General features: G+C 42.2%; 1 protein-coding gene across 1 annotated transcript in view; it reads left to right on the forward strand.

Annotated features, from left to right (window-relative positions):
• The window catches only part of WWOX (WW domain containing oxidoreductase), a 634,025-nt gene that overhangs the window by 22,877 nt on the left and 596,971 nt on the right, over positions 1-14,177 (forward strand). The window contains exon 5 of the mRNA XM_048515668.1: positions 5,242-5,348. Coding sequence (XP_048371625.1) covers positions 5,242-5,348 — 107 coding nt within the window. The remainder of the gene's footprint in view (positions 1-5,241; positions 5,349-14,177) is intronic.

Raw genomic sequence — 14,177 nt, forward strand, 5'->3', positions numbered from 1 at the left:
GGGAATCTGAAAAACAAAACCCAGGACAAACAAAACCCAGGACGTTTTAAAAGTGATTGGGCATTTGCACATTGCCAGCTCTACTTTAAAACAAAACAAAGTATGAGCCACTTTGCAAGCTTGTTGGGGTGAACTGTTATATTCTGTCTCAAATTAAGATGTTAGTACAGTTTGTTGAGGTTCGGCGGTGGAGAAAATGGTATGTTTCTGCATTAGAATACAGTCCTGAACCAATACAACAATTAGCATTCATTTTTATGCATTGCCTTTGTCAAAACCACTATTACTGAACATAGTTCCAAGAGCATTCATTGAGCCACTATCACCGAGATCCAGCATGCTGAATTCTGTGGCGGAGGAATATTCAGTCCTACTATCATCTTTTTCTGAGACAGAGTATTGCTTGTGTGATAAGTTCTGATGCCGGTTTGAACACTGAACTGAATGCAATTAAAAACAATAAATAGAAACTGGTTTAAGGAAATGATTTTTTGACTCTGTATGTGTGTGAGTGTGTGTCTTAGAACTTTCACTTTGTTTTTCCAACTTTTGTATTAACTTGGTTAATGTGTGGAAAATCTAGCCCACTTTAGCTGACAAAACAGTCCTCTGATTTCAACAGCAATGAAATATTCCTTTTTAATTTTATGAAACTGCTTGTATTAATATTGCACTATTGTAGTTGCCAAAAGGAAATTTAAAACATGCAACTAATTTTGTTTTTCCTTAATGCTTAATTAGTGCTCTGCTCTGCAATAGCTTGTGCTCAGAGGAACTGCACAGTAATTTTCACATTTCAAGAGGAAGCTGTTGAGTAGCTACTACCCCCTCCTTGCTCTGTTTTGCTGTGGGCATCAAAAACTTTACCTTCAGTTAAACTTTATTCACATAAAAGTCTTTTTTCCCCCCTCTCCAAGAAGACGTGACTAACTTGCTTTGTCTTTGGTAAATTAAATTCATGTCTAGGGCAGGCTGAGGTTTGTAGAAGAAGCTGAACTATCCTATTGGCATAGAAATTAAAAAGAGAGAAGCAGAAATAGGGTATGAAGAAAATGTTGCTGTAAAAAGGGAAAAAATGGAATTTGAAGAATTGTCTGTCATAAAGAATTGTCATAAAGTAATGGTGAGGAGAAGGTAGGGAGATTTTTGGATTTATGCTGCTATTCATGGTGTGCTAAACGGAAGAAGGTTGGGTCTATGGCGTCAAAAAAGACTTTATTAGCATTTCAAATTATTTTTGTTTCTAGTGTTGCCTGGAATGACTCTATAAAGGAAGCCACGGCCCTCAGTTTACAAGATCTGAGCAAGGCTGTTAACAATAGGACTTTGGGGAGGACATTGATTCATAGGGTCACCGTGAGTTGGAAGTAACTTGATTGCACTTAATACACACACAGTGTTGGCTGAGGTTCAGTGAAGCCAGTGAAATTTGATTTTTTAAACTTTGAATTCATATGCCTCTGTCTCACAGACTGCTTTGTAAGTCATTTTTAGGCATTGTACCTGCTTCAGTTTAGTGTTCTACACAGTGGTGGGATTCAAATAATTTAACAACCAGATCCAGTGGTGGGATTCAAATAATTTAACAACTGGTTGTTTACAAGCACCATTTCAACAACTGGTTCTGCCGAAGTGGTGCGAACCTGCTGAATCCCACCACTGGTTCTACATCCATGTCTCCTCACAAGCTGCTGTAGAAATCTACCTGAAAGTCTCTTGCCATTCTGGTTGGGACTGTTTAAGGGAACTCTAAGCGATCGTCAGTTCCTCTGTAGATGACTAGAATAAGTTATTCTGGTTCCTCTAACAATAATTGTCACATTTGTAACATTATTTGTATATCAAAGTTTGTTTTGTTTTGAAACAATTAAAGAAGGCTTAATAAGGCACCCAATAAGAAGCAAATCAAAACTAAAATTGTGTTAAAGAAGTTATATGTTAGTAAAACAGCTGCCACGCATTTAGGCCAAAGTGAATGTACAAAATTGTCTTCCAACAGCAGCAGTCCCCTTTTTGTTTAGTTTGGCATATCCCCAGTAACTGTTATTGGCCCTCCTCCCTGGTTTTCATTGTGTGTGTTCATGTGTTTATAGGTTTTTATTTAATCATTTTATATATGATTTTAAATGCTGTTTTAATATTTACGTGTTCCCGTGTTTTCACATTTCCTGCCCTGGGAACCTTATTTGGGTGGGAAGGTGGCATTCGAATGTTTGAAATAAAATAATTTACACGGTCTGGTTCACGTAGTTAGGGGATCCTTCAGATACGGAAAAAAGAAACTGATGGTTTAGGTGTATTAGCTGGCTTCACATGATACAGTTCTGAAGAAGTATTTTCACTCTTATATGAAGAGAGCTATTGAAGGTACATATTTCTAACCTCATACAAAAATGGAGAACTATGCAAATATTAAAAGCGAATACTTTTTGCTTGCACTTTTTCTTGAGATTGCTATCTTCTATTCCTTTAACGAAGGTCAGTGATCCCCCCCCCCAAAAAAAAAGCCAAAATGAGTATTGTGAAATAGCTGTGATGTTCTTCCATGAATTAATTACACAAACTCATTTTGGGGTGGAATTGTGTATTAGTCATAAAACATGTGCTTTTCATACAGAAGGCCACAGGTTCAACTTTGGTATCTCCAAGTAAGTGATGTCATAGATAGTGGACAAGATTGACCTTGGTAGATGCTTAGTATAAGCAGGCTCATATACCCAGTGGCTAACTGCCTACTGCTAAGTGAATTCCAGTTGCTTTGGGTGACTTTGGGTTAGTCACAGTTCCCTGAGAATTCTCTCAACCCCACCTATCTCACAAGGTGTCTGTTGTGGGGAGAGGAAGGGAAAGGAGTTTGTAAGCTGTCTTGAGGTTCCTTATAGGAGAGAAAGGCAGAGTAGAAATCCAAACTCTTCTCTTCAAAGTGGATGTCATTGTTTCTCCTCCATTTAACCCCCACAACAACCCTGTGTCGTAGTTCAGGCCAAATGCATGAGACAAGCTTAAAGTCACTCTTGAAGCTTCCATGACTGTGTGAGAATTGAAAACTGGTGGTCCCAGATCCTAGTCTAGTACGCTAATATACCCATGGTACCTATCTACCATTTTTTTCAAAAATTCTGAAATCTTGGGTAAGTTCAGCAAAAGCATTGGTAACTTTTTGGAGAGGTTTGGAAAGGGAAGAAGACTTCCTTGAATAAATGTAAGCTATCTCAGTTGTACTTCAGAAGTATCAAAAATCCAGAAGAGAGACATGCAATTTAGTTTTTCCCAAACAATTGCATGCAGTCAGGATTTATTTAGCTGACTGTTCATCTATCTGAGCAATTAAAATAGTCCTTGAGTATGAAATAGTTACATTATAGAACCAGTTCTAAAACAAATACGTATGGCTATTAAATATCAGTCCTTATTTTGTTAAACAGTAAACATATGGCCAGCCAAGCACGGAGTTGGCTCAGCACAGTACTTGTGCACAATTTAAAAGTTTCCTTGCCACATTTGCTCAGAATGGGATAAAAAAAGGGAAACATATTTTGCATATACTAAAACTGGCTTCATCTGCGTGCAATGAATTACCCAGATAATTAAAGTTGCTTGGTACAATGAATGGCTTTAAAAAGACAGGAAAATTGCTAAGACTTAAATACTGTAAGCATGTAATTGCAGAGAATGGTATAAATTTATGTGGTGTCTGTTGTTCCTATAATCTAAGTTACACCCTGTGTTGTAAACTAAATTTCCCTTGCCCCAGGGTGTTTCTGGAAGTGAGACAGCCTGTGTTTAATAGCTTTTTTTCCTGGATAAACAACATTTAAAAGGATATGGCAGCATGCTTTAAAGTAAAAGTGGAACAAATAGCCACCTCTTTTCTGTTAATTTCCTACTATGGATATACTTAAATTATTGTTCTATTGAGTATGCATTTACTAATTCACACATTTCTATTAAAAACTCTGGTATGGTTTAGTAGGGAGAAATTAGATTTAAATTTCTTATTCATTATTAGGGGTTTTTTTGTGCTATAAACCATCAGTGATTGGTGCTAAGTAACCAAATCGTAACAAAGCCATAAGGTATGGGCAAACGTTGTCTTTTGTTACAGTGTCTTCAATTCTAACACAACGAACAAATTGTGTTTTCTTTAAAAAGCTCTTAGTTCTCCCATTTCCTCAGTCTGCCCTCTGACCTCACCATAAAACAGGTAAGTTAAGGTATCTGGATGCAGATGATCCTTTAAACAGAGTTAGTACCAAAACCTGGATTTCATACTAGGGTTTGCAGCTGGTTAAACATAGCGTGTACTAATTCTGGTTGTAATGTTTGAATTCACACTGACTCTGTAGGCTCGGTCTGTCTAGTTATCTACTATCCTAGTGGACTGCTAATGCCTATTCAAGGAGGGAGCTTTCCCACCAGTGCCACCTGAGAGCTTGTAACACCAGGATTGAACCTAAGACAAAGCAGAGGCAGCCCAGAAGGAGCATCTGTGACTTAACAGCAAAACATCTGCCTGGCACGCAGAAAGTCCCAGGTTCAGTTCCCGGTGTCTCCAGGTGAAAGAAGAAGGATCTGGTAGCAGACAATGTGATAGACTTCTTCCCAAGAGCCTGTAGAACTACCTCAAGTCTGAATAGACACTGATGGGCCTGTCCTCTGATTCAGTAGGGCAGCTTCGTGTGTCCCCATGGAGAGCCAGCATGGTGTAACGGTTAAGAGCGGTGAACTTTAAACTGAAGAACTGAGTTTTATTCCCCACTCCTCCACATGAGTGGTGGACTCTTAACTGGTGGACTGGATTTGTTTCGCAGCTCTGACACATGAAACTCGCTGGGTGACCTTGGACTGGCCACACTTCTCTGAGAACTCTCGTAGCCCCACCTACCTCACAAGGTGCCTGTTGTGGGGAGAGGAAGGGAAGACTCCTTACAGCAAAGAAATAATGGGGTATAAATCCCAACTCCTCTTCTCTTTTTGAGCCATATCCCATCCCATAAATGGTCACTGGCTTTTGCTGCTTGCTTTCCTGTAATAATGCTGAAAATGTCTTCTTTTGTGACCCAGGTTTGGTATGGCATAACTAAGAATTGATTTGAATTGTTTTAAAGTGTAACTTAAACATCAAATATGGAGCTAGAATCCAGATACCTTTAGTGTACTCCGGTAGCTAGGGTTTTTTTTTCTTGATTGTTTTGACATTCCATCTCTCATTGAATTTTCTCAATGTGTTCTTCATTGTAGGCTTTGAAACAGCAAAGTCCTTTGCACTTCATGGAGCTCATGTTATCCTGGCCTGCCGGAATATGGTGAAAGCTAATGAGGCCGTGCAGAGTATCTTGGAAGAATGGGTAAGGGGATATTTCTATGTTGCTTTGCAGCAGTCTTGAAAATGGTCACATTCTACTGGGAAATATGAAGATTGTGCAATGGCCAGATGGGGAAAAATGGTAACAACTCTTATTAAGAGAGATCACATTTTCTGTGATAATGTGATATTTAGCCGTGCTTAGAAAGGTAAAAGTACGTGCATAATAGACATAAGAATCCTACTAAGCTGAACATCTCTGGTCTTCCTGGTTCAATTCCTTGCTTCCTACCATGGACAAAGAATGCTTCCCAGAAGCCCTTCCCTACTGTTGCCCCACAGCAACTGGTATTCAGTGGCACTGTGCTTCTGAACATCATGGTTTCATCTAGCCTTCATGGATAATAGCCACTGATAGAACTGTCCTCTGAACAGGAGAATTCATTTTATCAATTAATTTCACGCGGTAAGCCCAATTTCTAGTATTGTCAGAGGGTTCCGTCTCTCCACTTCTCTACATCCCGTGAAACTGTATATTGTGATATATAATTTATAACTTTGTAGTCTTGATGATACTCCTCTTTAGTTGTCCTTTTCATGTGGAGTGCGAGGCAAATGCATCTGAAAAGTACGATTGGTTTTGGCTGCTTTGGGCTTGGTTCCGGAGATGCTTGCCTCCCCTTTGCTACTTGTTTCCTGCACAACGCGTATTTTTGCTGAAGCCTGGTTTGAGTTTAATGTGCCCACCCAGCCAAAGCGAATCTGAAAGTTGAATTTCTGGCAATGAATGAGAAACGAACAAACAAAAAGGGCCCTCACTGTCTTCATAGGCTCAGCGCTTGAAATTGTCCAATATCTCGAAACAAGTATGAAAACGTCCCTCCTGAAAGGCAGTTCCTGTGCCCTGGCGGTCAATTATCAGAATTGATGTTGCACTTTTGGTAATGAATTGAAGAACAAAAGATCCCTCATTGTCTTTGTTTCAGATTAGTTTTGAAGCCCTGCATTTGTTTGCCAACCCTTCCCGGCTCCTAATTGTTCGCCATACGATCTCATCTGTAAAGTGGGTAGCCTGAGCCCTTTCAGTATGTCTTTGTAATAGCTTTGTTGTTGTTTATTGAGAGGGACTAATTAACTTTGATTATTGCACTAATATTATGACATTTTGACAGTCCCTCAGATTTATGACTCTGGGAAAATAAACAAATGAAATGCAGGTGCTGGAGCAGAAAGAATAAGTTATTACTGAACTTTAATTACTTGGAATGTGTAACTAGGAGAGAATTAGTTGATGAATTACAGGATGTTTAAAATCTACATCAAATTGTAAGCCGTCTTGAGAAGAAGATAAAAGATAACACCTATTTAAGGCGAAGGAGGAGGAAAACATATTTACGATAAACGACTTTGATTAATTTTAACAGAATGGTATGATTTTTTAAAATGGAAGCCTCTATCATGTACTGATATGCATATTCATAAACTTAAGAGTACAGTTGAGGGACTGGTAACCAAATGGACTGGTTTTTAATACTCATGGGGGAAAAAAAATCTCTGTCTGGATGTTTCTGTGCCCCACCTCTAATTGCGATGCTTACATCACTTCTTGGCCAATGTGTTGGCTACCATTGGCTTTTGTATTCTGCTGCCTTAGAGGCCAAAAATCTACCATTGCCCCTTCCACAATGTGGGGGTTAGGGGTGCGGTGCTCCCTGCAATCTGGAGAACCATGTAGAACTCAAGAATCACAGGTCTCTGCAAGATCACCATGAAATGTCACATGAGAAATTGCTGTAAAAATGCTTCGAACCACAGTTCTTCTACTACAAATTTAATTTTAAGGGGAAAATGATTTAGCTGGTCATTTATTTTATTAAAACAGTTATGTCATCAACATTTCCATTTCCAGTACTTTCTCATGCTGACCCGTGATATACCAAAACTGCGATTGGGAAAGTTGTGATGCGTAAGGGGCAACTGTATTAGAATCTGCAGAAGGCTGTAAGAAGATCTAAGAAAATGCACTCCGGGCCCAAAGAAAAATGCTCAAGCTATGCTGTGTGTTCAGTTATTCTGATTAGATCAGCCTATATTATTTGCTGAGCCTTTCGTTTAATAGGGAATTTATTTCCGAGAGTTCCATGTAAAGTGAACGTGTATATAAATGGATTGGCAACACATCCTTTGTTTTATTTTATAGTTCTTGGGGGGAGAGACAGCACCATGAAGGAATCCACTTGCGGTAAAAACAGAAAACAAAAATGAAAAACAGTAACCAAGTTTCATTATTGCAGAGAATGAGGCCAAATGTAGAGTAATTCTGACAAAGCTGACTTAAAAGGATGGCATAATAATTCTTGAAGGTTCCATTCGCCGTGTCAACTGAACAAAATTTCCCCAAGGATTAGGCTTCAAATAAGGGCTGCAAATAAGTTTTAACAATAATCTCTGTGTGAAACTTATCCTTTTTGCGTTGAAAAGTTGCTGGCTATTCTAGATAATTGTTGGCAATCGCTATTTAACACAGGTAGCATCTTCATCTCTGTTAATTCAAAGAAGCGACAGTGCTCTTTTCTGGAAGTACCTTGCATCTCCTGATCGTATAAGTATGGCCCATTTGTTCCAGATGTTTCTGGCTTTGAATCCTTGACTTGAGGGATGCACTATTGAGGCACATAGCATATTTCCTTATTACTATGAATACTGCAACACTGCATGTATGTATACGTCAGATGGTGGGGTCCAAATGGCAGCCAGTTTGAGCTGACTCATCCCCCCAGTGCTTTCACAGACATTTGATAAGCCACTCCACAATGTTTCTGGGCTTGATGAAGATGGTGGTCACCAGGTGTCACTCCTAAAGTTGTGGCATACAAGGCAGTAACAAAAGCCAGGCAGGATTGGGGTGGGGGGGGGGGAGGTATGCAGATCTTTTTTTAATGCAAACATTCTACAATGACTGTTGTAAGATTTCAAAGCTAGAAGCTCTATGAATAATTTCTTGCAAGCCTCATCGAAATGGTTTCAGCCACAAGTTTTGCTGAAAAAGTACCAAGAAGGATCAAAAAGCAGACAGTCTAAAACCTGTAGAGCTATTCAACTTGGGCTCTTTTGAAGACTGTGGGATAAAACCCTATTTACCCAAAAGGGCAACTTCTTCAAGGTAACCCAGTGGTTTGCCATTTCCTGCCTCTGTGTAGCAACCTTCTGTGATGGTCTCCCAACCAAGGACTACCCCAAACAGCCCCTTTTTGAGCTTCTGAGATCTGACTAGCATGGGCCATCCAGGTCAGGGCAAGTTGAGGACACTGCACCGGGAATCTTGGGAGCAGCAGTGGCATAGGAGGTTAAGAGCTTGTGTATCTAATCTGGAGGAACCGGGTTTGATTCTCCGCTCTGCCGCCTGAGCTGTGGAGGCTTATCTGGTGAATTCAGATTAGCCTGTACACCCCCACACACCAGCTGGGTGACCTTGGGCTAGTCACAGCTTCTCGGAGCTCTCTCAGCCCCACCTACCTCACAGGGTGTTTGTTGTGAGGGGGGAAGGGCAAGGAGATTGTAAGCCCCTTTGAGTCTCCTACAGGAGAGAAAGGGGGAATATAAATCCAAACTCTTCCTCCTCCTCCTCCTCCTCCTCCTCCTCCTCCTCCTCTTCTTCTACTACTACTACTACTAAACAAAAAACAATGGGAAAAAACCCACTGTGAAGCAAGCGGCTATGGGGTAGTGACTGCCGTCTAACCAGGCCAGGGCTTTTACAGCACTGGCCCCTGCCTGGTGGAACGCTCTCCCTCCAGCCATCAGGGCCCTACAGGACCTTGGACAGTTCCACAGGGCCCATAAACAGAGCTGTTCCACAGGGCTTTTGGGGAAACCGGTTGCTGATTGCCTCCCACTCCATTTCCCCTACATATCATCATCATTTTAATTGTTTATTTTTTATCCTCTGTACACTGCCCAGAGCCCTTGGAGGTGGGCAGTTCAACAAGTTGAATGAATGAATACATAAATAAATGAACTAGCTGACTTACAACCACATCCTAATGGCCCACTGCTGCACCTGCAGTGCCCTACCCTTCTCCGAAAGGCTTCCCAGCAGCCTGGGGAGGCTAGCAAAGAGAAAAAGCCACCCTGCTGCTGAGAAGCTTCTATGGGACTGTGTAGACTTATGTTGTCTTTTTAGTGGCTTAAATCTAAACAAACTGCCACCAGCGTAAGGTGGTGAACAGCCAGGAGGTTTGGTTTATTAGATTTATATACCGCCCTCCCCCAAAGGGCTCAGGGCAGTGAACAACAGCTGCAATAACAATACAGTCATCGTAATATTAAGCAACACCCATCAAAAAACCAAAAAAAACCCCAATATCAACAGCATGAAATAAATATCGATCATATTACAACAAAACCTTCTAACTACAATAAGTATAACATCTAACATTTGCACGTGTAATTCATGTGTGAGTGAGGTTATTGTGTGACCCAGGCAACTCTGAAACACTTTGGCTGTTTCCGCAGCGGCTTCCCACTGGCATGAATGAAGCCGGTGGAGCATCGGGACCATTCGCATGACGATGAGGGAGAGGACGAAAGATGGCTGCTCCCCCAGCCATTCTCCTGGATTTCTCCCCCTGCAGCAGTGGTGCAGGGACACAGTCACAGCATTCTGCACCACATCCCACCACTGGGGGGGGCAGCAGTGGCCACACATACATGCACTGGGGAGGGCAAATCCATCAGAGCGGCTGTGTGGCACTCCCATGAGCGGATTCATCCCCCTTTGGAAGGAGCCATAAAATGGGTATAGGAGCAAGTAACTTAAGCTCTTAAGAAATGGTTGGTGTGTTAAGAATGAGAGGCCTCTTCACACACCCCTTGCAAAAGAGAGGGGAATGTTTCTTTGGGCAATTTTAACACTTGTCTAACTAGCATGCCAAGAGCCAGCATGGTGTAGCGGTGAAGGTGTCCGACTGGGATCTGAGAAATCCAGGTTCAGATCTCCACTCTGCCATGGACACTTGCTGGGAGACCTTGGGCCAATCACACACAGAGCCTCGATCTGATAAGTAATTGGATGGGATCCTACCAAGGGATACTAGGGATGCGAGATGGATGTAGGCATTGGCAGCCCACCCCTGAATGTGTCTTGTCTTGAACACCCGGTCGCTGTAAATCAGCTGCGACTTGCTGGCAATCTTCTCCACCCCCAGCCTGCTGCTAAACAGCTTTGCTGGCAGTAATAGCCGCAGAATAATTTCACTTCCACACATTTCTTGTTGAACAAGCATGCTAGCAAATAGAATGCATGAGGCATCAAGCTGAAGGAAATGAAAATGAAAATGACCAGAACTTGGCTTAGCAGAACTTAAATCCAGCAGGAAAGATTTGTATTCTGTGATACCCCACGATAACCTCCTTGAGGGGAAAAGGCAGGAGGGGTTTTGTTTTCTCACAGTTTAGGTGCTTAGGTGGTCCGCGACTGAAATCCGAGAGACATGATATTTTTATTGGTGTTTTGAATTGTGTCGAAGTTTTTCCATGTGTGGGTTGTTCGTATCAGTTTTGATCTGTCCAACAATTTCTTGTACTGAAAAGAGGAAATTAGAATTTTAGAGCTATGATTCATTTTAATCAGAACAAAATTGTCACGCATAAATCTCTTCTTGAGTAGTGGAAAGGGCCTAAAGCGGCCGGGGAAAAAATATCAATACTTTGCAAAGGAGGAATGATTGTTCCAATTCGCGGCTTAATTGACTTTAAGGCTTAATGAAAAACACTCTGGTACAGTTTGTAAACACATTTGCTCAGGAGAACGCTGAAATCCTTTGCCACGAGCTGAAGAACTCGAGGGCTTATTTTGTATTATATTATTGACATCATTGAGTAGAAGTGTAATGATTGAGTAGGGCTTCATCGTTCCTGATTGTAGCTATCTCATTAAGAAATGCTTCTGAACACACACACAATATAGCATTTAAATTATAAGTTTTTGTTCTTGAAGTATTTTGTCTTTCTTTTTTTTAAAACTACAGGTGGCTCTATAAGTATTTGATATCTGGAACCTTTAAATTTTCTATTTAAAAAATGACGCACAAAATCCCAGAAGCGTAAAGAAAAAAAGGTCAATTTTCCTCATGACTAGGAGACTTATAAAGTAGAAAAAATAAAATAAATCAGGCTTCAGTTCAGTCTATTTGCTTAAAAAAGTATTTGTCACAAATGCATAAGTTTTGCAGGTGTGACCAGATATGCACATCTACAAACCAGAATACAAACGCTTTCAAAAATGCATATTACACCTGTTACACTGAGCTATATTTAGATGACCTCTATAAGCAATAGATTGCACACGTTTAACTCTGGTTTTCCCACCTTCAGGGAAAGATTTTCCCTGAGGGCTCGGGGTCAGAAAACTAAATAGCACTCCCATAGGACTGTGCAGATTCAGAAAGGCCGGCAACCATTAACTCTGTGATATGTGTCACACAAAACACCAAATGGTATGATTTGAAAAACCCAAATCTGTTTGTGTAGGACTGCTTTTCTTCATTCTGTTATGGCCATTCTCTCAAATAAAAATGCTCTGTCTTATGTTGCTTTTATCAGGACGCTCATCCCCAACTAGGTGCAGCAGAGCAGGGTAAGGGAGAACGGCTTGCTGTGTGGCACAGACTGGCTGCTTGCAAGCATTGGTCTGGGTGTCTGGTCAAGACTGAAAAAATATTTAATTATTGTATTTAGAAACTGTATATGGAGTGTTTTGGGTTTTTCAGGCTTTGTGGCTGTGGTTGGATAGTTTTAGCCCTTGATGTTTCACCTGCATCTATGACTGGCTTCTTTGGAGGCATGCCATGGTAACGTCTGTTTCTCTCACTGTGCCTTGGGCCATTTCCGCACGGAGGTGGAAGGGGTCGGGTCGGCGCAATCCAAGCTGACCCGACTCCCCTGGGACGATTTGCATGGACGGTCCCAGAATCGGCCGAGACGATGGCGCAGAGCTGCGCCGTCGTCAGAGTGACTTACCGGTCCTGCGGCCCACCGGCACATCACCGAGGCCAGGGGACACGCCCCCCTGCCCTGCGCGACTGCTCCAGGGTCGCAGGGCAAAGGGGGCGTGTTCCCAGGCCTCGGCGACGCGCCGGAGGGCCGCAGGACAGGTGAGTCGCCCGGTCGGGGGGGAGGGAAGGCGCCTGGAAGCCGCTGCAGTTCGCATGGCAGCCGCTCCAAGCCGCCGTTTCCCAACAACCTCACTTGCCAAGCGAGGTTGGGAAATGGCGGCTTCGTGCCGGCTGCGAAGCAGTTGCGCCCCCTGTGCGAATGGCTCCCTGGGGACGGCGTTTTTGCCATCCCCAGGCCGCCGTAAACCGCCCATGCGGAAAGGGCCTTGGAGAGAAACACATCTTACCATGATGTGCATCTGAAGCCATAGATGTGGGTGAAACATTACAAGCTAAAACTACCTGATCAATGCCACGCAGCCTGGACAACCCACCTTCACCAGTACACTGTACATGGAGCCTCTCCAGACCTGCTTGAAGCCATTTGTGTCAATAAACAAAACCAAGCAAATGGGTGGTAAAACAATTAAAAAACAGATTATACCAATTAAAACATACTAATAAAAACAACACAATGGAATAATACAAATCAAACCAAGCCAGTAAAACAAATGCCAATAAAGGCAAGACAGGAGATATCAGCTCTTCTGTTTACTCTGTTCTATGCCTCAATATATAACTTTCCATCAGTGAACTCATCATGTAGTCAAGTTGGCGGAGTAGATCCAACCATCCCAGTAGCTTTCCTCCAAATTGTGGCAGGGGATGATGGGAACTGTAGTCCATAACATCTGGAGGGCTGTGAGTTTGAAGCCTATGTAAAGAGGCTCTTCAATAGGGGAGGAAGAACAGTTGGGTTTTGCATCCCACTTTTCTCTACTTTAAGGAGTCTCAAAATGCCCCCCCCCCCAGGCCCTCTGTGACATAGGTGGGACTGAGAGAACTCTGGGAGAAGTGTGACTAGCTTGAGGTGACTCAGCAAGCTTCATGAGGAGGAGTGTTGAATCAAACCTGGTTCTTCAGATTAGAGGCCACCACTCGTAACCACTGTACCATGCGGTCTCTCAGGCTGGAGGAAAGGTTCAAAATTTGCTTAGTGGAGTGAGAGGATAGAGGTAAGACACTCCCCCTGTGATGATGTCATAATCACGTGATGCTTGATGGGAGGTTTTTATGCAACTGGAGAAGGCCTTTCATGTAAAGAATGGAAGAAGAGTTTGGATTTATACCCTGCTGTTCTCAGCGACTTACAAACTCCTTCTCTTGATCTGCCCACACCTTGTAAGATAGGTGTGGCTGAGAGAGTTCTGAATGAACTGTGACTAGTCCAAGGTCACCCACCAGGAATGTAGCAGTGGAGAAACAAATCTGGTTCACCAGATAACCCCATTCATGTGGAAGAGTGGGGAATCAAACCTTGTTCTCCAGATTAGAGTCCACCTGCTCTTAACCACTACACCACTCTGGTGCTGGAAAGAAGAATGGCACCAAAACAGCATTCAGTTGGGGGAAACTGAGTGTGAAGCTGGGATGAAAAAAGACATAAAACAATTTTGGATTTGGTCATGGACCCTTTCAGACACCCCCCCCCCCAATTCAGCATCAAACCCCTTTAGCATTAAAAACACTCACAAAAATTCAGTACAGGATTATCCTTTTTAACGATTTGCTAGGAAATGTACATGTTAAAAAAAGCAAGCGAGTTGATTCAAAACCATTTAACACCTTCACAAATAGCAGCGTGGATGAACTGTTGAGATATACTCCCCCCCCTTTCTGTAAACATATGGCATGAATTTGCCTCTCTCATTACAGAT

The sequence above is a fragment of the Sphaerodactylus townsendi genome, linkage group LG14 (assembly GCF_021028975.2).
Source record: "Sphaerodactylus townsendi isolate TG3544 linkage group LG14, MPM_Stown_v2.3, whole genome shotgun sequence".
In the NCBI taxonomy this organism is placed as follows: Eukaryota; Metazoa; Chordata; class Lepidosauria; order Squamata; family Sphaerodactylidae; genus Sphaerodactylus; species Sphaerodactylus townsendi.